The 23,979-nt window shown below is 50.1% G+C and overlaps 1 protein-coding gene across 2 annotated transcripts in view; it reads left to right on the plus strand.

Moving 5' to 3' along the window:
* ASCC2 (activating signal cointegrator 1 complex subunit 2) overlaps positions 1 to 15,884 on the plus strand; it is a 40,021-nt gene extending 24,137 nt beyond the window's left edge. For both annotated transcript variants that reach the window (XM_081122963.1, XM_081122964.1), the window contains 9 exons: positions 49 to 123; positions 449 to 629; positions 2,077 to 2,291; positions 3,204 to 3,323; positions 9,047 to 9,140; positions 9,230 to 9,360; positions 9,950 to 10,049; positions 11,337 to 11,416; positions 12,708 to 15,884. In XM_081122963.1, the coding sequence (XP_080979089.1) occupies positions 49 to 123; positions 449 to 629; positions 2,077 to 2,291; positions 3,204 to 3,323; positions 9,047 to 9,140; positions 9,230 to 9,360; positions 9,950 to 10,049; positions 11,337 to 11,416; positions 12,708 to 12,879 (1,168 nt within the window). In that variant the 3' untranslated portion in view covers positions 12,880 to 15,884. The remainder of the gene's footprint in view (positions 1 to 48; positions 124 to 448; positions 630 to 2,076; positions 2,292 to 3,203; positions 3,324 to 9,046; positions 9,141 to 9,229; positions 9,361 to 9,949; positions 10,050 to 11,336; positions 11,417 to 12,707) is intronic.
* The last annotated feature ends 8,095 nt before the right edge of the window (positions 15,885 to 23,979 follow it).

Raw genomic sequence — 23,979 nt, forward strand, 5'->3', positions numbered from 1 at the left:
CCCCTGTGGCCCCAGCCCTGTCCTTCCCATCTGTTCTCTGTCTGGCAGGTTCCTCCGGGACTACGATGCGCTCTTCCCTGTGGCCGATGATGTCAGCTTGCTGCAGCAGGCCTCGTCAGTCTTGTATCCTTCCACCATAGCCACTGGGATGGGACCTGGCCTGACAGGTCAGAGATGGGCTGCTGGGACCCAGAGGAGCAGAGGGAGATTTACCCCAGAACACGCAGGTCAGCTGGCTTTCCCTAGATCCCTGCCAAGGCCCTAGCCCCTCTTTCCTCATGTAGCACAGATGTCCAGGTGCCTTGATGCCCGCTGGGCTGCATCCCAGACAGTCCCTGGCAGAGCTGTATGATCAGATGCTGGGAGAGATTGAGAAAGTATGCTGCCTCAGAGCTGAGGAGGCAGGGAGGGCTATGGTACCAAGAGACACCCCTTAACATCCTCATAGAGATGAGACGCGGGCTGCCTACATCCTTCAGGCAGTCGAGAGTGCATGGGAAGGGGTGGACCGACGGAAACCCACAGATGCTAAAGACCCACCAGTGGCCGAGGATCTTAACGGGGTTGTGGCGACAGCAGAGCCAGTCAATGGACCATCATCACATGCAGAGAACTCGGAAGAAGAGGAGGTGTGTATGGAGTAGCACTTTCTCCCTGCTGCAGCCCCTCCTGTCCCTGTCTGAAAGGTTGGGATGGTAGAAAAATCTCCCGCCTTTTTATCTGCTTTCTGGCAAAAAGACTTCTTTTGGAGTGGGCAGCCTCAACCTACTGGTCAGCTCTGTGCTACCTTTAGAGAGTCCTGGGCTGAGGACATGCTGGACGGGGTGTGAGGAGAGAGCCAGTCTCATAAGCTGTCAAAGCCTCAGTTTCCCCTCTATCAGATGAAGCAAAATTCTTGGTGCTCTCCTCTGAGTGGATCACGGTGGAGCCGCTCTGCTTGCAGCTGGGTGCAGTATCAGGTCTCACTGCTTGGCCACCCTGGATGCGCCTCCATGGGGCTACAGGGCTCTGCCGAGCCAGTTTGGAAACCTCTCATCTAGTGCTTTCTCTCCACGCTTTTCCAGAACTCAAGTCTGTGGTTGTACTGATTGGCTACGGAGCCCAGGAATCTTCCCCATGTGTCTGGAGGCAGCATGACTTAGGGATTAAGACCACACAATCTCCGGGGCTAGGCAGCTCAGGGGTATATCCAGGTCCTGCTACTTACCAGTTGTATGGATTTAGGCACTGTCCCTTCACATCAAGCCTTGGTTCCTCATCTGTAAGGTGGCGCTAGTTGTCCCCATCTCCATGAGGTTGTTGGGATCCCAGAACTGCTGCTTGGAGCTCTGTGAACTTGGCTAGCCCCTGGTGCCTTGTTAACAGACACTGATGTTCTCCTTGTTAGAGCCCAGGTGCCTAACTGTCACAGGGCCTTCGGGAATGACAGTCCCCTCCACCTCTTCCCACCCTCTTTCCCATTGATTTCTCTGAGTCATGGAAGATTTTTTTATTTGGGAATTTCCTTAAATGAAAAGCCTAACAAAATTAAGCCACATCAAGCAGTCTATAAACTGACTGCTTTATTGAAAAGCATACAATTAAAGGGAAGCATCTCCACACAGTCCAGGACTGGTGGTTGCTGTTCCCCTCCAATGCTAGCTGTCAGCTTGTTAGAGCTGAAAAGGCCTTGGTTAGTAGAAGTGGCAGCAATTTATGGAGAGCCTAGTCTGTGCCAGGCACTGTGCTCAGCACTTTATGTACATTATTTCCTTGAACCATTTGAAGCAACCCTGTGAGGTATGTGGTAGTATGTACGATTGTTTTATGAGGAGGAAACTGAGGTTCAGAGAGAAGAGGCAACTCACAAGTTCGCACAGCCAGAAGTAGCTCACCTGGTAAGTCCTAGGGCCCCCTTTTTCATAGGGGAGAGAATGGAAGCTCAAAAACTTGAGTCCCTTGGCTAAGGTCCTATGGCTAGTAAGGGCCAGGACTTGAACCAGGTCCCCTGATTCCTGGTCCAGTGCTATTTGGGGCCTGTTATCCTAGCACCCACCTGGCCTCACCTTCCCCTCCTTCACTTGGCTCTTTCCACAGTGTCTGGGGGCAGCTGCTGCCCTGGGCCCCACTGTTTCTGGTGTGGAGCTCGACTCACTCATCTCCCAAGTGAAGGACCTGCTCCCGGACCTTGGTGAGGGCTTCATCCTGGCCTGCCTGGAGCACTATGGTTATGACCCGGAGCAGGTGATCAACAACATCCTGGAGGAGCGGCTGGCCCCAGCCCTCAGCCAGCTGGACCGCAGCCTAGACAGGTGGGAGAGACAAGCGGGAGGAGGCTCACAGCACCCCATCTCCCTCAGGGTCCTGGCCAGAGCTGCTCTGCAGGCCCTTATCAGGGCCCCTTCTTAGCTCCTCTGCTTCCCACTCTTCCTTCCCTTGTGTCCCAAGACTCAGCTTGCTCGCTCGTCCCCAGAGAGGGGTTTCCTGACCATTTAAACTAATGTCCTCTTTGGAGAAACATAAAAACCTTAGGCCCCTCAGGAGATTCTCATGTGCCCCCTGTAGGGCAGAGAGTACAAAGCTGGACTTCCCTGCTACACCTTTGGGGAGACAATTAGACACACGGGATGTGGAAGGGCTTGCTGAGCCCTTCAGAGCTCCTAAGTTACTGGCCTGCCCCTGTCATTGCCACCTTCCCAGTAGATTCCTGAGGAAGGACAGCCAGAGCTTCTCACTTCCTTCATACCTACCCTTTCTGAGTTTGGCCCACTGCTTCCCTAAGGGCCCGGGGGGCCGCAAGAATGAGTGCATGAATGGGTGTTTCTTCCATGAACAAATGATGTTTATCGAACAAGTGAATTCAGTTAGCTCTGCTAACTTTGGACAAGTTCCTCAGCCTCTTTGTGCCTGTTTTACAGATGAGGGCACTGAGGCATAAAGAGATTGAGTGATCTGTGGCTACCTATCTCATAGGGCTGTTGTGAGCATTAAATGGAGGGGAATTTTAAGAAAATCTATGTGAATGGCAAGCAGGACAGAGAGGGAGCTTTGTGTAAGGTGTGGGTCATACCAGGCAAGGGCCAGATAGGGTAGGTTTTTATATTATGTCCCAGCTGTGGCCATTGAAGGAGAGTGGAGAATCTGAACATAGCAGGGGGCATTGGGTTCCAGGTAGGCATCAGCTGGCACATCCTCCTTAAATTGCTTTCTATGCCACGCCCCAGACAGGTGACTCCAGACCCGACACCTCTACTGACATCTCGTCACAACATCTTCCAGAACGATGAGTTTGACGTGTTCAGCAGGGACTCAGTGGATCTGAGCCGGGTACACAAGGGCAGGAGGTGAGTGCAGTGGCTGCGGAGTTCCAGGCACCCCAACTCTGCAAGTGCAGCCAGAAAGCGAGAGAAACCAAGAGCTTCGTCTTTGTAGAACCGAGCTCAGGGCTCCCTGGCAGCCCAAGACCTGTGTGCTCTTTTTTTTTCTCTCAATTGGGTGTAGGTGCTTTAACAATTATACTTCAGGCTCTGACTCTGCACAGGGTGGTTTTGAGTGAATCCTCCTTGTTGATAGCAAAAGGCCAGAGGGGCCAAAACTCTTCCCTTCTTCCATCTTTGGATGTGCTGAGCATCGAATCTCTGGATGGCAGAGCTGGGCAGTGCTCCCTAGAAGCCTCTCCTTGACCTGATTTTCTCCAGCCCGTGGCAAAAGTAGAAAATGAAGGACCTGTACCGAGTGAGCTTTTCAGAAGGTGAACATGTTTCACTTGAAGCCTTTCTACATACTGTATTTTTAGTTTATGTCCTTTCTACCTTTTTGGCATTGAAAGACCATTCATGATTTATTCATTTACTCAACAAATATTTGCCCAGTGCTTATGGCCATCCAGACCCTGGATTTAATTAGCTGCTGGGGATGTCGTGGGGAGTGAAACAGACATGGCCCCTGCCCACATGAAGTTTGTACTAATCAATTAATCAAACAAGCAATGTAAAATCACAGATGTAACATGTACTACAAGGTGAAGGTGAGCAGACTTCCAAGCCTCTGGCGGGGCCTTTGATCCAGGCAGGAAGGCTCCTCTGAGGAAATGACTTGGGACCGAGAGGAAGGATAAGGAAGGGTGAGTTGTGCAAAGTGGGGAAGGAGAAGCTTTCCAAGCACAGAGAACAGCAGGGTCAGTGGCCCTGAGGCCATGGGGAGCATGGTGATGGCCCCATGAGCCAACTCGTTTTGTTTTGGAAAGATCACCTGACTTTGGAATAGAGACCCATGGGAGGGACTGAGAGTCAGCGATGGTAGATAGGACAACGTAGTAGAGAATAGCAAAAATAAGACGTTGACAGAACTGTGCTAGTCTCCTAAAGTTCTCCTAAATGGTGGTGTTTTATGAAATCCAGAAATCTGGGCACTGCTGGACAAGTACAGCCTGCCCTTTCCCCGTCATGTAGATGGTGACAGTGCCGTTCAGACACGGTTGGGGACCTGTCCTGTTCTTATGACAGTATTGCAAGCTGCTGCTTCAGTGAGGGCCCCATGCTATTTCCCCTCCCTAGGGCCACTGGAAGCTTGGCTGGCCAAGTGCTTGGGGAGCAGGCATAGGACAGCTATAAAGTTATCTGGCTGGCTGGACAGGAAACAATTGTAATCTGCTTAGTCACACACATTGCAACATCCCCGGATCCTTGGCCAGAGATGGTATCCTGCAGCAGTGGCCACTGTTCCAGGCCAGAATGACTCTCTGTAGCTTGTGCTGTGGGTAAAGGGGCAGACAAGAAGGGCTGTGCCCCTGCTCATAGGACGCTCCAGGCTGCCAGGCAGAGAGTCTGGGTGGCAAATGTTTACTGAACTCATTGTGCCGGGCAGCCTAGGGGCTGAGGTTTGCAAAGAGGCAAAGCCTTCGTTCATGTATTCATTATTTATTCATTCAGCAAATATTTGTTAAGTGATTTATTAGTGCTAGGTCCTGTGCTAGACAGTAGGGAGACAACGTGAACTGGGCACCCAGGCTTCACCCTAAAATGTCACACAGACCATGGGAAAGACTCAGATCATGCAATAAGCAGTGATAAAGTGGGAGAGGTGCTGGCATGGGGCATGCAAGGGCCTCAGTGGGGACACCTGTTCTAATCTGGGTAGGGCAGAGGGGCTTAGGGCCCTGGGCCCTGCCCTCAAGGACCACAAGAGAAATTAAGTAGCACAAGGCAGGTCACACTTGAATTAAAATGTGTGTGTTTTGGGTTTTTTTTAATCTTCACAGGAGGATATTTTTCTATTGTTCTTCAGAGAGTGGAAGGGGGTGGAGAAAGAGAGAGACAGAGAGAGAGAGAAACATTGATATGAGAGAGACACATTGAGCAGTTGCCTCCCACAGGCGCCCGACTGGGGCTGGGGATCGAGCCTGCAACCTAGGTACGTGCACTTGGCCAGAACTGAACCCGGGACCTTTCAGTGTGAGGACCAATGCTCTAACCACCTAGCAAAACCAGCTAGGATATGTGTGTGTGTTATTAAATCAGGTAGGATGCACTCAGTGGCTCAGGTAATAAGGAAACCTATTCTCTTTCATGACAAGAAATTGCGTTAGGGCCCTCTAGGCTTAGTCAACCTTTGGGCAGCCACATCATCAAGGATGCATCTTTTTTATCTCTTGAAACTGGTTCCCTCAAGGCCACTGGGTGGCTGCTGCTGTTTAAGCCATGACCTCCAGCAATGACAGTGCAAAGAGGAAGTCTGAACCAGGTCTTCCTGTATCTCTTAGAGACCAGGAAACCGTTCCCAGAAGTCTCCGGAATCCCTCACATCTTATTGAGGAACTGGGTCACAGGACAGGTCCAGGGCTCCAGGAGAAGGGTGGAGGGTGGAAAGACCTGAACAAAATGAGAAACTGTTAGGAGTGGAGATGATACTGAAGGTTGCTGTTGGATAGCTACCAAGCACAGCTGCTGCTGGTATATCATAGCTAAATGAAGGAGGAAGTGTATATAAGGTGGGGTCCCCTAACTCCTTTGGACTTAACAGTAGTACCCTGGAAGATAATAAATGTTTTTCCCAAAAAAAGGTTCTATGGCCAAAAAATCTGTATATTCTTTCTGCCTCTAGGAGAGTCACAGAGCACATTAAAGCCTCGACAAGTCCTACAGTAAAATAAATAGGATTCACTTTGTTGAGCCCAGCGGGTGCCAGGTCCACCTCTACTCATCTTATTTTATCTCACATCATCCCTGGGAGGCAGAACTAAGACTTGGCAAGAATAAGGGACTTGCCTGTTGTCACACAGCTCAGGAAATAGCAGAGCAGACTTAAGTCAGGAGACCCGTGTTCCTCCCTGGCCCTGCTGGTAGAAGCTTTGTGACTTTAAGGTTACTGTGCCTCTCTGGATCCTCTGATTTCTCACCTAGAAAAGGAAGGGTTTATTGCCTCTGCAGGCCCTTTAGAAGTTCAAAGCGGGAGTCACCCCCTAAGGCCCAGTTTGAGTGGGCCTTGAATAGGCTGGAGCAGCTGGGGAGGGAAAAGGTACTTGGGCTTCTGGCGGCCTGCTTGTTGCCTGGGCTCACTGCCTTCTTTAGGAAAACAAGGAGCAAACTGCTCCAAACACAGTCTCCCAAGCCACTGCTGCCTGCGTTTTCAGACTTGACTGAAGTGCTGGCCCCCAGATGGATCTTTTCCCTGCTAGTTTCACCCCTGATTTTTTTCCTCCTGACTCTGAATGAGGTCATGGGGCCAAAGCCATACCTCTCTAGATGGGGTAGACAGGGTACCCATGGTGCCAGGCTTCTCTGTCCCTAGCTATATCCTCTCCTAGGGCCTGGCAGGGGTGGGCGAGTTTGCCAGGTGTCTCTGTCTGGCCCTGCCGGGGAGCCACACAACCAGAGACCACCAGTACAGAAGAACCTCCCTACTTCCCAGAACCTGGGATAGTGTGGACCAGGAGCCATGGGAGTAGTAGAAAGGACATTGACGCCTCTCATTCATCCTTGGTCCCCTACTTGGTTGAGATCCCAGCACCTAGTAGGCCCTCAGGAAATGGGTGTTGAATGAATGGATGTGCTTCTACCAGTGGGACCAACCACTTAGCAAGCTTGGACCCCTTTCACTTCCTCTCCACCTCTTTCCAGCCCCCAACTTGGCAAAGAGAGCCAGGTCAGGGCCAAGGTCACAGTCACAGGACCCCTTCCCTGGTGTGATGTGAAAGATTTCTGTGGATGGAAAATTTTCCCTTGTCTAGATCAAATACCCTCCCACCATAGAACCTCCATTACTCTTTCCCCAGACCCCAAGCTAGATGCCCCTGAGCCAAAGTTCATTCCTTCTTTCTCTGAGTTTCCAGGGCATGTTTGCTTCCTTTCAGCACATTTCATGTTGTCTGCTATTTGGGGGTATCTGCTATCACCCCCACTAGACTGTGAGTTCCACAAGGTCAGACCCATATTTTGCTCTTTTCTGAATCTCTCCTCAACTCAGCCTTTGTACCCTGCCTGGCACATAGTAAGGCCCTTAGTAAAAACTGTTGAAAGAAGTCCAATCCTAACCTGCCATGTTGGCGGCTACAGTCCTGACCTGCCCCAGGCTCCCCGGCAGACAGCCCAACAGACTCAGGCGCCTACCCCTGCTTATATCAAAAGCCAGTTAATAGGTTTTTATGGAAGCTTTGTATGGCTTTGTGTCCCCCCCCTTCCCCCACCCCCTTGATACATTCCAGAGACCTGATTTCACAGCTAAGCTGGATTTTCTTGCCTAGCATCTCATATTGATTTTCCCCTGCAGGGCTCAAAACTACATTCCACAGGCCTGTGGGTCTGACAAGCCAGGTTTTTCTGTAGATTTGCAAAGCCATGAGTCAAGAGGCCTGAGTCCCCACTGTGGCTGTGCTACACCTCATTGTGATCCCGAGCAGTCCTGCCCCTTTCCTGGACCCCAACTGTGATATGAGGGAAGTGGAACTTTCGGGCTTTTTTTTTTAAATATATGCCTTTATTGATTTCAGAGAGAGGAAGGGAGAGGGAGAGAGAGAGATAGAAACATCAATGACGAGAGAATGGTCATTGATCAGCTGCTTCCTGCACACCCCCTGACTGGGCGTTAAGCCTGCATCCCGGGCATGTGCCCTGACCAGGAATCGAACCGCTATCTCCTGGATAATAGGTCAATGCTCTACCGCTGAGCCACATCCGGCCAGGCTTAGGCATTTTTTCCCTATGCAATCTGACATGGAAGATTGAACATAGACCAATTAGAAGGCCACTGGTGAAGTGGGGGTGAGAGGAAGAGGCCAGGATCCCTCCTGACCCCTCACACCCCAAAGGTCCCCTGGGGCTCCCCTGAGCTCAGTAAGAAAACCACGTGTGGCCTTGCTCTTTCTTAAATATCTGTTTTCAAAGATTCAAATAACACAGGGCCCTCCTGGGAGTCACCATTGTCATGTGGTGGTGGACTCACTAGCCCCTCTCTGTGCATTTGCACATATAGATATATATGAGCCAATAGGAACAGATGGTTGGTCTTGTTTGCTTTCAGCTTTTTATACAGATGGGATCATACTGTATGCGTTTTTCTGGAGCTGGGTTTTTTCCTCGTCAGAATTCTTTCTCCATCAGCACAAATAGATCAGCATCATTCTTGAGAACTGCTGCGTGGCGTTCTGTAATACAGATGTGGCACAGGTCATTTAGCCATTTCATTGTGATGGACATTAGTTGCTTTCCATTTTCACTGTTAACAAACAATGCTGAAAAGAAAATCCCAGTCAGACCTCTTGGTGCACATGGCCAGCATTTCTCTAGGGCGGATGCCTTGAAGGGGAATTTTCTGGTTGAAGGGTGGGCACATTTTATAGTCTAACAGCTGTTCCTGGGATGCCCTCAAAAGTGCTGGGCCCAGTCACATGGGCACCAGCAGCTGTGAGTCCCACCTGCTCACATCCTTCCAGTGCTTGATGTTGGTTGTCCCTGTTTGTGCTGGCCTGAGGGGTGAAGAAGTGAGCCTGTGATCTCTCTGGACCCTTGATGCAGCCTTCAATGCCTGATGGTTATTTGCTCTGTCCTTCACTGCTTCCTCTCAATGCCAGGAAGAGGGAGAACACAAGGAGCCTGCTGAATGACAAGCGGGAGGTGGTGGCTCAGAGGCAGCGCTATGAGCAGTACAGCGTGGTGGTGGAGGAGGTAGGTGTCCCCAGGCCAGTGGGCTCATGCTGGGCCGGGGAGACCAGCCTGCCCCTGGGCCCCTCTGACCCACACTTCTGCCGTTGCAGGTGCCAGTGCAGCCAGGTGAGGGCCTATCCTACCGTGGTGATGACTATGAGGACGAGTATGATGACACATATGATGGCAACCAGGTGGGCGCCAATGACGCCGACTCAGATGATGAGCTCATCAGCCGCAGGTGAGGCCATAGGGCAGGTGGAGGGTGGAATTCCGGGGGCAGACTGGCTTTCGGGCCCATGGGTCTCTCCCATAGCCTCTTGTTTATACAGAGAAGAAGCCAAGGCCCTGATCACATGAGCAAGTCAGTGGCAGAACCAGAGCCTAAACCCAGGCCTCCTAACTCCTAGTCCAGTGCTCTCCAACCCCAGTCACTCCTTGGCTGGTTGCTCCAACCCACTCTTAGTGGAGTCCTATTAATTTGTTTTTTTGTAGTAGTTTTACATTATTATTAATTGCAGAAAACCTTTCCTGGTGGATTCATATGAAGATTACCCAATACAGATAAAAACAGAACTAGAGAGCCCCCACAGCCCAAGCTTAATGTCCCCTAAGCCCGCATGTCAGACCCTGGTACCCTAAAGAATCCAGGGGCTGGAGCAAAGCTGACTTGAAAAACACTGTGGTTTTTCCCCCCCAGCCTCCTGATCCTGTCCCATCAGCCCCCCTCACCCAGCCCTCTTCCCTCTTCCCTCTTCCCTTCTCCCTCTTCCCTGAGGCTCTCTGAGTTTAATCTTGTCTTTGATCTTACTTTCTCTCTAAACCCTTAGGCCCTTCACCATCCCTCAAGTGCTAAGAACCAAAGTGCCCGGAGAAGGGCAGGAGGAGGAGGAGGAGGAGGAGGAGGAAGCAGAAGACGAGGCCCCCAAGGTACCTCTTTGGCAGGTGGCAGATGAAGGGAGGGTGCATTTCTAAAGGGCGACTTGAGAGCACCGCATCCCCCTTCCTGTTGGCCTTGAGGCAGCCCCAGCATCACTGCCCGGAGAAGAGGGGCACCTTCAAGCCCAGATGTCTGCTTGGAGAGCTGCTGGCTTAGAACTGGCCTCAGCTGCCCAGTGAGGGCCCAGGGAATGGACCAGAGGCCACGCCTTTGAGCTGCTGGGTTCATTAGACCTAAGGAGCCTGGGAGCCGGGAGCGGGACAGCTGTCTGCTTCCATGCCCAGGATGGCAATTTTTAAAATCAGAGAGGTGTTAGAGCTCAAGGACCCTGGGAGGTCATCTGGGCTGGTGGATTTGAAAATTTTATTTTTAAGCAGCTAAACGTTTTCTTCAAATAAGATCTTAACTAAAACCTCAACATATAAAACAGTAAAATGTGGTGCTGCTCAGGTTGAATGGAGTGACAGCCTGGGACCCCTGGTGCCCCCCCTAGCAGGGTAAGTTAAGATGTGTCCAGGGCCAAGCTACCAGCATACATGAGTAGCAGGTCCTGGTGGAGACTGAGCCTCGTAGGGGACAGCACACACACCCTGTTGGGAGGAGGGGAGGAGCTCAGCACAAATGTAGGCCAGTACTTCCAGGGATTTCCCTTCTTCCAGGCAAGGAGACAGCCCAGATTTTTATAAAACCTTCCAGTTTTCAAAAGTTACTCATTCTACTTGCTTTGTTTGTATTTTTTAAAACAGGCTTTTAAAACCAAAGCCTGTCTGTGGTCTTAGTTTATTCCTTTCACTCTTACTAGTCCAGGCCGCTTTCACTCTTGGCACAGAAAATGGTTCTCAAGAGTGGGCATTTCCACAATGTGTTGGTAGTTGCAGTGCCAGCATGAGGACAAATCATCTTCCAGGGGCGGCCCTCTTGGCTTTCAAGGCCCTACATGACCTCTTGTGGCCAACCTGGCCTTCCCCTGACGGCTCCCATTTATCATTGTTATGTTCCAACTGTGGTCACCCACCCTACTATGCCTGTCCAGGAAGCCTCAGGCCCTTGTGCTACCTCCCCCTTGGGAAATTGGTGGAAGGGACAGAGGAGGAGGAGGCTTCTAGTAGAAACCTTGAACTGTAGCAAGCCCAGTTCCATTCTGGGACATTTCCCTGCCATGCTGTGGCTTCCCCCGACTCCTGGCAGGGAGGTGTCAACAGGATTCAGTCAGGCACAATCTCACCACAGCTTAGGGATATGGAACTCATGATTCTTTTCTCCCCTCCCTTCCACAGCCTGACCACTTTGTGCAGGACCCTGCGGTGCTGCGGGAGAAAGCAGAAGCCAGGCGCATGGCCTTTCTCGCCAGGAAGGGGTGAGCATTTAAAGAGCTGTTTCTGGTGGTGGGGAACCCATCTGAGGAAGTCCCAGCCAACAACCAGCAAGCCCACATATAAACCCTAAGTGGTTTACATATATTAATTTATCTCTCACAACAAGCCTATGAAGTAGCCACTACTATCATTATCCTCATTTTACAGATGAGGAAACTGAGGCCCAGAGATGTTAAGTAACCTGCAAAAGGTTACACAGCTAGTAGATAGTGGAGCAAAGATTGAGTCCAGGTGGCCCAGCTCTGGGGTCCACACTTAAAACCATTATTTGACAGATGCTGCAAGTATCTCCTAGTATAAGAGCCCAATGTGTCCAGAACTAGCTGGTATCAGGCAGAGTATAAAATGTAAAAGAGCCCAGGCAGGCAGGCAGACAGACTGACATACATTCTTTATAGCTGAGAGAGGCATAGTAGGGATAAGGGCACTTGAGCTTGGTCTTTAAGGGTGGAAAGGGTGCAAAGGAGTTTGTCATGTGAGAGCAGAAAGGCAAGAAAGGGCAGGTGTGGTCAGGGAGAGGGGAGCTGGGAACACATAACCAGAGACACCTTTAATTCATCCCCCTAGTCTTTCCAGTGAGGACCTGCCTGAGGTCCCTCCTCCACTGAAGGCCAAGCCAGGGGTGAAAGCCCAGTCCCTCATCCTGACCCTGGGACTCCCATGGCACTGCCCACTTGGTGCAGGAGACCTCACCCAAGAGGGAAGGCATTTGGATCGTATTTTGAAGGCAGTGGAGAGCCCCAGAAGGTTGTTGAGCAGGAAACAAGCAACTCTGACCTCTCTTCCCTCCCAGCCCCCTGAGCACAGAGCTCTGGACAAACCCAGCAGTTGAGATGGTCTGAAAAGGTCTTAGGTCATGTCTGTGGGCACACTTGGTCTTTGGAGGCCACCAAGCAAGGCCTTGAAGTATAGAACAGGAGTATTATCTATAGCATAGATGGAGAAGGGAGGGAACCCATCCCCAAGCCTTCCTCCTCTCCTTGTGTGGACTGCAGTCAGCCACTAGCTGGTCCTTCCTCATAGCTTAGCCAGGGTCCCAGCTGCAGGCAAGGCTCAGAGAAGAGAAATCACCACACACAGGACTGCCCATAGCCTTCATAGTCCTGCCCCTGCTAGGCTCCATTTCTCCTCTCACTACAAGTTGGGACATGGGTGCCCTTGCCCAAGTTGTGTGTCCTTTCCCAGGGATCTTGGAGGAAGGCTATGGGCTCTTCCTATCAGAGCCTCCTCTGGCTGATGGGTTCTCCTGGGGATGGGTTGTTCCTCCCTTAGGTACCGGCATGATAGCTCAGCGGCAGTGGCCGGCAGCCCCCGGGGCCACGGGCAGAACCGTGAGACAACCCAGGAACGCAGGAAGAAGGAAGCTAACAAGTCTGCACGAGCCAATCACAACCGGAGAACCATGGCCGACCGCAAAAGAAATAAAGGCATGATTCCATCCTGAAGCCACCACGCCAGGGCCAGCTAGGAGGCAGCGGTGCCAAACCCACTAACCTGAGTTTCTGTAGCCCGGAACCTCCTCACCAAGGCCCCAAGTTCAACTTGACCCCTCAGCAGCCTCAGCTTTGCAGCCTCTGAAAAGGCCGCCTTGTCATCCACCAGCCGTGAGCACCTTGCAGAACACACAGTGCCTTATCCCACAGCAGAGGAACCTGTGGGGCCAGCAAGCAGGCGAAAGGGATGGGGACAGAGCCCCAGGGCAAGCCCCCCAAACCTCGTGCAACCAGACACCACTTCCTTTTTCCCTGGACAGCAGGAAACCTGTATATTCAAAAACAAAAACAAAAAAAGGCCTGTGAATAAAGTGTTTGACCCTTTTAAGCAATCATCCATGATGCGCCCATGACCCGTTTTCCCTGTGTCCCATTCTTCAGTGACAACCACTGTCTGGAGAGGAAGAGGGCAGGATGTCACCGTGTTCCTTTCATCAGCCTCTCATGCTTGCCTCTCATTGCAACTCCTCCTGATGTTGCTCTGCCTTGCTGTGTGTCCCTGGGAACATCACTCCCTTCTCTGAACCTCCAGTCCGTGCTTGTGGAAGAAAGGACTCGGGGTGTGAGGCCTGCAGTCCTGTTATCTCATTTAGTCCCCACCACCTCCACCCGAGGAGGTAGGCACTGTTGTCAGCCCCAGAGTAGAGATGAGGAAACTGAGAGCTGAAGGTGTCTGCCTAGGCCATAGCTAGGAAGTGGGAGAACGGGGGTGGACACTCAGTCTGACCCCTGGCCTTTATAGGGTCCTAGACCCCTGTGGGTGGTGTCACCTTCATCTCAGCTGGCTTGAGGACACTGGGCCAGCAGCAGAGCCAGTACCAGAACTCAATGCCTCCTGGTTGCACATATACTCCAAATCCTTCAAAACTGAGGGGTCAGAGATCAGAAGAAACAAGTGAGGATGTTACTGCCAAGCCCTATTGGGATGAGTGGGACTTGGGCCTAGTTCCTCAGAGTCCCCTCCCAGGCATGGCCAACTGGCTCCTAGTGTGACAGCAGCTCCCAGGCATCCCGATTCCTGGGCCCCCAGAATGTTGCTGAGCAATGGCGGATCAACAGTGGGCATTTGCTGGGCTGATCCTAGCCCAGCCTGGCCTGCGGTCCATCGGCAGAAGCCAGGGCCCCTGCCCAGCAGGACCTTGACAGATCACTCTAGTTGCTAGTACAATTTATTCACATGTGGTTAGGATGAGTATCTGAAGCAGCGAGGCAGACAGGCCCTTGATGAATTGGTTTTGTTCTGTCAGCCAGCACAAGTGAAAATCAATAGCAATTCTTCTGTGTCACGCAAGTTCTGGTGCATTGGAGATGCAGAGCAGATATGGGGGTGGTGTCCTCCTCTCACGCTGCCCAATTAGCTGAGATCAAGCTAGGGGTCAGCCATCCTGACAGGCAGCAGGAAGACTCTGTTTCTTCCTGCAGGCATTTGCCAGGGCAGGGGCAGAGGCCATTCTTTTTTCTGTCACTGAGCTCCTTAAACCCAGCTCTTGTCCCTGGAGTGAAAGGAGGCAGGTCAGGGGAGCTCCTGGCCTTTACATGTTGTATCTGTTACTGTTCATATGGCCCCTCTCACCTTCACTTTGTCATCTGCACCTCCTGACCACACCCAGAGTGGTGTTTAGGCCTCACATTAGCTTCCTGGTTTAAAGGACTTAAGACAGAAGTGATTTTTCAAATTTCCAGCATGTTGTGCCAAGTCAAATCTAGTCTCCCTTGAGGATCTATGTACTTTCTCATTTCATCTTGAGGGCACCCTTTCAGAGATGCTTTGAAAACAGCTCAGGGGTCATCCAGAATGGTGCTGGCAGGCACACCCCTTTACCTTTTAGGGTCTCAGTTTTCTCATCTGCAAAGTGGGTACATTGGACCAGATGAATGGTTTATACTTGGTGCCCATTAAATCCTCTGAGGAGTCCCCAAGGTTTAAGATGGGCAATGGCAGAAGTGTTACAAGCGAATTGGGATGGGAGCCCTGAACCCTGCCCACCGGTTCACTGGGGCCCGCCACTCCTACAACCATTCTGAAGCAGGAATTTTCCAAGTGCCTTCTCTGTTCCCTGGCAGAAAACATGACTATCACAGGCATTTCCCAGGAAGCTTTTAAGACCTTGTGCCTCTGAGAGAACTTAAGACTTGTCTTTGTTTCTAGTCCATGAGTGGCAATGATGGTGAGTATGTTTGTTTGAACAGTGCTTCTGTGCTTCTGTGAGTGGCTGGACAGAGCCTGTCATTGTTTATAAAAGGGAGCCAGGAGCACAAGGCAAGTTAGCGGCAGAGCCTGCATACAAATCCTTTCTGAGTGGCCCCCTTAGACAGTTAGGTGCAGTCTGGAAGAGTAAATGATTGTCAAGAACCTGCCTGTCCCTGTTATCAGGAGCTTGGGGTAAGTAATACGTGGAGGGAAACAAAAATAAAAATAAACCCACCAAAAATGCAGGGGGGGGGCCCTAGCTGGTTTGGTTCAGTGGTTAGAGCATTGACCCATGGATTGAAGGGTCCCGGGTTCGATTCTGGCCAAGGGCATGTACTTTGGTTGCAGGCTGGATCCCTGGCCCTTGTTGGGGTGTGTGCAGGAGGCAACCAATTGATGTGTCTCTCTCACATTGATGTTTCTCTCTCTCTCCCTCTCTCTCCCCCCCTCCCCCCCTTCCACTCTGAAAAGCAATGGAAAAAAAATGTCCTTGGGTGAGGATTAAAAAAAAAATGCAGGAGAGTGCTGGGGAACCCCTCCTCTCTTTAAATGATGTCAGTGACTTGCTAGCCACATGGGAAACCAAGAATAATGTTTTTTAAAATTTGAAAGCAGAATACATGATGGTGTTGCACCATGACTGTGAAAATGTTAAAAAAATATTCCGCATACAGTCCATATCTGGAAGGGAATGCACATAAATGAAAATGATGATGAGACCAAAATGAACTGTAATGAGAATAAAAGCACTTAGTACTCACCATGGCTGGAGTTTCTGCTGGGTTCTTTCGTTGGCTTATCTTGTTTAATTCTCAGGTGCAGATGAGAAAATCAAGGTTAAGAGAAGGTAGACAACCTGCCCAAGGTCATACAATTTAGCAAGTGACTAAGGAAGGATTCAGTCATAGAATTGTCTCCTAGAGCCCATGTTCTTAATCCTTAAACGACCCTCCATTTCTCTCCTCTTTGCCCATATCCTTATTATTGTTCTTACAAAAAAAGAAGAAAATACAAGTAAAACTGCTGCAGAACAAGAGGATGGGAAATCCCATTTCATAAGGCCGGGCTGATGAGATTCCAATTGCATGTATGTTGGACCATTTGATATTGTCTCACAGATCTCACTCAGATGCTTTATTTCATTTTTTTAACTTTCTGTCTTCAAATTCATTTATCTTTTCCTTTGTGTGTCTAGTCTGCCATTAAGCCCATTGAATAATTCTTTATTTTTGTGTCCCATCTGTCTTCAGGGGAAGTGGAGAAAAGGCTGGGGATAGAGCACTCGAGCTGAGATGGGGACAGCAAAGCCTAGAGAGCACTGTGACCTGAGAAGGGCCAAGAGGATGGGAAAGTCAAAGGGCCCAGGGTGCATGTGGAAGAGGTGGGAGGAGAGGGGGAGAGTGCCAGGGTTAGGGCCACAGGCCATGGTCTAGACATTTGTCCAGAGCATCAGCTTTGACCATTTGCTACCTGCCTTCAGAGCTTGGGATATGGATGGTCAGCCCATCTGGGAGGGCCAGGGGAGGGGAGGACAAGTGTATCCACTCACCACACATTCACGAAGATCTGCTAGGTGCCAGGCGCTGCACAGGCATGTGTGAGAAAGACCTGGTATCCACCCACCCTCATGGAATTTATAGTACAAGGGGGATCTGAATGTTAAGACATTTTGGGAAAAATTATTAGCAACAGTTGTGCTAAGTCCTCGTAAATAAATGAAATGAGCAGGCAAGGTCAATAGAAAGTGGTCAAGAGCAGAGGGTGCTGTCACAGTGTCAGCAGCCAAGAAGTCAACCAGACTAAGGCAATGGGGCTCCTTGGGGCCCTGCCCCAGCTTTGCCACGGAGTGGGGGGTGGCAGCAGGTTGGAAGAAGACAAGATGAGGAAGAGAAGGCGAGAGAGTGAGCCTGTCTTGAAAGGAACTTGGCATCAAAGAGGAGGAAGAGGGGCCTCAGAAGTGAGGAGGGAGTGCTAGAACCCAGAACACATTTATGGGATGGCTAGAAGGATCTGGGAGCTCCAGGGGACCCACCTGGGGGAAGGCTAGTCCCCAGTGAGGGGAGGGGTGGGGCCAGGGCCCCTGGGAAGCTCCCCATAGCACCTCTTAGAGCAAGGGGCAGCCGGGCAGCAGGTCTATCCTAAATCTACAGGTGCTGCCCTGGCTGGGTAGCTCAGTTGGTTAGAGCATCTTCCAGTTATGCCAAGGTTGCAGGTGGGATCCCAGGTCAGTGGAATAACAAACCTCTCCCTCTCTCGCTCTCAAATTAATTTTTAAAAAAATTTTTTAATTAATCTATAGGTGCTGAAGCAGCAGGGAGGGGCCTTGACTGCGGCCTGAGGCTGTTGCAATTCTGCAGCCTGAACCAAGGTTAACATATCGGTCTAAAGATTACCATCTCCAGCCTTTTGTGTTTGTGTGGTAGGGGGTAGGGGTGTCTTAAAATGAGCATGAAAGTCTGACTTCACATCATACTGGAAATTCTCTTCCCATAATCAATAATCATCAAGAGAATTTTACATAGACTAGCAGAATTCAGAGAGCCTTAAAGGGCATTTAGTCCAGAATTTATTAACCTATTTAAACTTCCACACCTCTCCAATCTCAGGCCCTGGGATTTCAAATACCCCTTCCTCCCCTGGGGATGGGGAGCTTTCCCTGCTTAAGAATTCACCGGGCTCCTGTGGGTCTTTCCCAGCCATGGAGGTTGTGCCAAGCTTCACTTGCTGTGGTCTGAATTACAAAAACAACAGGTACTTAATTCCAGTTTTCCAAATATGAAATTATGACATGAATATGCTTTTTCTGGCTGCATGAGCCCACCCTCAGCACTTTAACATGTCCCTTAAGTGTTCTGTCATCCCAAGCAGTAATTATGGTTTTCTCCTCCGTAAAGTGGTTTTCACAGAGGAGCCTAGTAGAAAAGGGGCTCCCAGTGGGATGAATACCAATTATTCCTGTACATTTAGGAATTTTACTTGCAGAATTGACATGCAGAATCCCACCCTATCTCCCACCTCCTGGTTCTTTCACATGTACGTTCCCAGGCCTCACATGCCCATCCTTTTTTTTAAAAAAATATATCTTTATTGATTTGAGAGAGAGGAAAGGAGAGGGAGAGAGAGATAGAAAGACCAATGATGAGAGAGTCATTGACCAGCTGCCTCCTGCACGCCCCCCATTGGGGATGGAGCCCGCAACCCAGACATTGTCCTGACCGGGGATTGAACCACGATCTCCTGGATCCCAGGTCGGCGCTCAACCACTGAGCCATGCCGGCTAGGCTGCCCATCCTTTTTATTGCTAATTCATAAAAGTGGTCTGGGGTGGTGAAAAGACCACTAGATTAAGGATCAAGAGGCTGGGATCTGGGCCCTGGACTTCAACAGGCTGTATAACCTTGGGTCTGTCTCTTGGCCTTTCTGGGTCTCGGTTTTTTCTTGTGAGAAGTGGGGACGATTATTCCCCTGGTCTTGCCTCATGGGCATGGCTAATTGTAAGGGTCAGATGGGGGCACAACTTGGGGGACACTCTAAAAGCAGTGACCCTTGTTGAAATGGGAGAGAAGAAAACTGATGGGCAGAGTCCTGTCTACTCAGCATGCAAGGCAGCGTCCACCTCTGCTCTCTTAATCACCTTGCCAGAAAACTCTTTGCACAAATCACCTATTATTCCTGGGGGGCACATTTCCCCAGCATGGATTCTGGGGTCCCGGGGCCATGAAGAGTTTTAGAGCTGCCTTCATGTGGGTTTTCACTGATAGTTCTCATCAAAAGGACAGAATTGAGATGGCTTGAACTCTGAGGTTTTTGCCTCCATGGGTAAGTTCTGCCATGAAACAGTCTCCCCCAGGCCCCTGCCTCTAGGGGAGCCTGGGAACTGTGATGTTGAAACCCCTTTGGATGGGGTTTGTTTCGAAGAAGGTGAAGCTGCTGCCCCTATTCCTCTGACAGGCTCACCAGGTGCAACAAGGCAGATCCAATGGGCAGAGCCTGCCCCGCTGTCCAGCTGGCCTCTGTCACAGGAGAGGAGCAACAAATGAGGGCCAGCTCAGGAACCTGCTGAAGGGGATGTGTGCAGCCTGTCACATTTGGAAAACCAGACTCTCCACTCAGGAGGGGTCTGCACAGAAAGCCACTGGTTTCTCCCCTAGAGTATTAACTGAGAACAGCACGCAGTGGCCAGGCCAGAACTTCTCCTTGGGGATCAGGATCCTCTGAATGGCTAGTGGCCTGTTTTGCTTTTGTCATTCAGAGCAGGGCTTGGTTCTGGGGTCAGAGTTGAGCTGGTCTCAGCCACTTCCTGGCTCTGGAACTCTGAGCAAGGTGGCCCCACCTCTCTGAGCTACAGTTGTCTTATTTATAAATTGGAGATGTCAGAACGTTGGAATGAGCCAGGCTAGTGAACTAACAGGGCCCTGTTCACAGGGACCCAAGAGAGGGATGGCGGGTGCCTGGAAATGCTCCAGCCAGCTTTCTGTGCACCTCACCTCTCACCCCCTCAGCACAGCTGCCCTGACTCCTCCTGGGCAATCGTTCCAGAAACCTCTGGCTCAGGATGTCCTGGACGCACAGGAGCTGGAAAGAGAAAAAGACAGGCACAATCCAGCCTAGTAGTATGTGATGGGTGCCCTAGGGACCCAGAGGAGGTACCCTGCTGAGCCTGTGGGACTGGAAATTACCTCGCTGAATCCTTGAAACAAAGACAGATAATAGGTGTGATTTAGCAGTTCAATCACTTGCTTGTGACTGAGTTAGGATTCAAACCCAGGGTTTGCCAGTCTCTAAAGTTTTTATTTTCAGCCCCTTGGCTTTCCTGCCTCCCTATAGCTGGGCACTTGAACCAGAAGCCATAATACTCCACATGTGGTTGACTAAGAATGGAAAAGAGGGCGTATCACCTTCTTTGCTCTAAGCACCATACTCCTGTTGATACGAGGTATAAGCAAGTGATTCCACTAACAGAGGGACAGGGGAAAAGAGGAGAGTAGGAAGCTAAGCAGAACGTTTTTTCCAAATCTCCACTTTGCCAGTCTCCCGTGTCTGCCGGCAGGAGGAAGGGTTGCCCCTTGGAGGGCCCAGCGTGAAGGTGTTTCATTAGGAAAACTTAGTGAGCCATGGAGATAAGGAGTCACAGGGACTTGCAGTCCTAGGGCAGGAAGGGCCTCTCTGCTGGAGGCCTGTACAGGAGGAGACAGAAGCCTGCTTGACATCAGGAAGGTAGAGCAGACAGGCGTCCGTTACACGGTGAAAGGTGTGGGGAAGAGATAAGGGCTGCCTGAGGATGACACATGGCTGCTGGGGTTTCAAACAGTGTTAAAGATGCCGAAATGAGATTGTCAAGGGACACGAAGGGGATCACAAGAAAGTGACTGGGCCTCAGAGGGATGGGAGGATGCCGGGGAACATGGTTTTAAAGCAGCAGGGGTGTGGGGTGGAGGCCACCTGTACGATTCAGCTGTACAGTCACCCCCAAAGCTCTCAGTTTGCATTTTGTGGATTGAATATGCTAATTAGGCACTGGCCTCTGAAGACCAAGCAGGGAGCCCCTGTTAATTTACTCGCTGCAGACATTAGCTAATAAGCCTGTGCTAAGCACATCACAAGCATTATCTCACATATCTTTCCAACCACCCTGTGAATTATTCTTATCATTATCCTGTTTTCCACATGGGGAAACCAAGGCTCACAGAGAGGGGGCAACTCACCCAGGGTCACTCGGTTGGAGAACAGCAGAACTAACGTTCAAATTCAGGCATGTTCTGTGTCCACAATCCATGCCTAGGCACAAGACGGGAGAGCAAAGGGATCCATAGCAATGGCCCTATTTGGAAGATTTATGAAGTTAGAAGTGGCCTGGTTTTTAAATGTAGGCTAAGGAATTTGCACTTGATCTTGCAGGTAGTGGGGAGCCATTAAAGATGTTTGAGCAGAGGCATTGATCTAGCAGCCTTCCAAGGATGCAGTAAAGAGGAAGAGCCCAGAGCAGTCTAGAAAGGTTCTATGCAGGAGTCCTAAGGACAGGCCAGGGCAACAGGAAAACAGTCAGCACCCCTGTATGCAGACTGTCAACAGAGCGGCTCGTAGCCAACACTTTCTCTGCATTTCATCATTGCCTTGTCCTTGATGTTGGCTGGAGTCTGCCCTTGACATTCAGTCTGTGTATAAACCCAAGCATATCAGGCTGAAGCCCCAATGAAAAGAGAAAAATGACTTTTACACGGTTGGAGCAGTGTATATGAGTGTAGCCTCAAGCCAGCTGTCCTGCTCCACTCTCACTAGTTGTGTTACCCTGGGCAAGACGCTTAACCTCCGAGCCTCATTGTCACCTGTAAAATGGGGTGGAGATTAGCGACACCTCGGAATAAAGACACAGGGCATGTTAATGGCACCCAGCCCAGGCCTGGCCCTGGGTGAGTGTCCAGAGAAGGCAGCTATTTGTGTGTGTGTGTGTGTGTGTGTGTGTGTGTGTGTGTGTGTGTTCTCTCCTGTGGACCGGTGCCTGCCCCTGGTACAGAGTGTTCGTCCTTTGCTAACACTCAAGCAGCTGCCATAACGTTCATCTTGCCTGAGGAATTTGCATTCCCTCCAACTTTGCATATTGCTCAAGACAGTTTAAATTCATTGATTTCTGTCCTTTCTTTGGAAGACTTCAGACTCACTTGTAGGATAGTCCTTGTTCCTCCTAATTGGAAGGGCTGGCTAGTTACAGGATGGAATCTATTTATTTTTAATAACTTACATTGTTTTCCCCCCCTTATTACAAAAGCAGTAATATGCTCAATGTGGCTCAGACAATAAAGAAGAAAATCCCCATAATCCTACCATCTGGAAATAATTACTATTAGGATTTTAGTTTTCTTCTAGCGTTATTTTAGAAAAAGGACTATACATATTGGTTTTCCACAAAAAAGCGGGACGACGGACACATGCTATTATCGCCACTTTTTTCAGTTAATAAGACTTTGTGGACATTTTTCCATTTCTCATCTTCATTATTTTTAACGGCTTAATAGTATCCTCTCGTACTGTGCTTTAGTCAGCCGGTGCCCTGTAGTTGTGCACTTAGGTTGCTTCTCATATGTGCTACTAAACTATGATGAACAGCCCCCTGGCTAAATGTTCATCCACAACCATGATTATTTTCTCAGGGTAAATGTTAGAAATAGAATCTTTGAGTCAAGTTTTTTTGACTGTTGAACTGGCCTTCCCACCAGCAGGATTTGAGAATGATCGGTCCACATCTCTTTGCTCACACCAGGTATTATAATAATAAAAACCATTCAAGAGTTTAATGAATAAAAGCGTATCTAGTTATTTTCATTTTGCAAATCCATTCTTGTGGACCTGAGAAAGATGTAGAGGAGTGGGGTGGATGCTCAGATTCGGTGCCCAGATCCCCCGCAGGAGTGAGATGCTGGAAGTGCTCTCAGCCAACGGCCTCAGCTCTCAGCCCGGTCCGGGGTTGGCCATGCCAAGAACTGCCCTGCCCAGCTGCCTCCTTCCTAGGCAGCAGCCTCAGTGGTGATCTATGGGGCAGTAAGGGCCGCCCTCTCACCCTGCTCAGGACAGCTCAGGAAGGTCATCCCATTCTCAGAACTCCCCGAGGTCTAGGGTCAGCCGAGGCCTCTGCTGAGACTGTGTCTGCATCTGACTTCTCCCTCTGCCAGTCCTGCTTCCTTCCCTTCCTTCGCTGACCCAAGGGCACTTCCTAATAAAGCTCCTGTGCACTAAAAAGTCTGTTTCCCACAGAGCCCAGCCTGTGATAGGCAGCATCCTTTTGTCTACCAGGGACAAGCCTAGAATTTTCTGAGGGCTGGGCTTTCCTTTTTCCTTTGAGCTGCCAGGACAACTTGGACTCCACCCAGAGCTGAGAAGTTCTGAGCCTTGGCAGGCAGCCCTGGAGGACCAGAAGCTTCCTGGGTAGCCCCTGGCTGGGTTAATTAAGCAGTCAGCTGGGTGAAGATTTACTGTATAGTGATCCTTACTCCCTTTGACACCCCTCCAAGATGACATCTCCAGAAATAACAAGAATCATAGCTGCCATTGTGCAATCTCACAGTGGGTACTTTACAGATGAGGAAACTGGCTCAGAGAAGGTAAGTAACTCGCTTGAGTTCACACCGCCAGGGAGTAGTGGCGCTTGAATTCTAACCCAGCACTGAACCTTCTAAAATCAGTGCCCTTTACACTTCACTAGAGCTATTCAACGGTAATAATAATATGGATTATTGGATTATTACGTGTTTACATTAAATGACACATCATTGCAAAGCACTTAATACAATGCCTGGCTCATATTAAGAAGTTGACAAATGTAAGCGATTGATCAGAAACCCTCCAGTCTTCCCTTTCTTAGAATGAAATTCAAACTCTTTTAGCATGGCCTACAAGACCACACAGTATCTGACCCCCTCTATCACTCCCTCCCTAATCGCCCAGAGCTGCCAGAATAATGTTTTTATAACAAGACAGAGCTTGTTCCCTTGCTTAATAATTTTTCAGTAGCAACTCATTATAACTTTGGTAGAATCCAAATTATTCACTGTGATTCACCAGGTCCTGAATGACCTGATCCTGTTTACTTCCCCCCTTCAACCCCTCACAGCTACCCAGGCCTTTCAGTTTCTCAAATACAGCGAGTGCTTTTCCATTTTGCACCTTCGAACCTGCTACTTCCTTTGCTTTGCCTCCAACTCCTGACTTAAGTGATTCATCTTTATCACCAATGTTACCTCTTCTGAGGCTTCCCTCTACCCTGTCACTCCTGGTTATTGTCTCCTTGCACTGTTTCCCCAGAACCCTTGGCCCAGTCTGTGATATATACATACACGTGATGACCTTTAGTGCTCCCATAGTTCAA

Source organism: Miniopterus schreibersii (assembly GCF_964146895.1).
Source record: "Miniopterus schreibersii genome assembly, chromosome: 20".
In the NCBI taxonomy this organism is placed as follows: domain Eukaryota; kingdom Metazoa; phylum Chordata; class Mammalia; order Chiroptera; family Miniopteridae; genus Miniopterus; species Miniopterus schreibersii.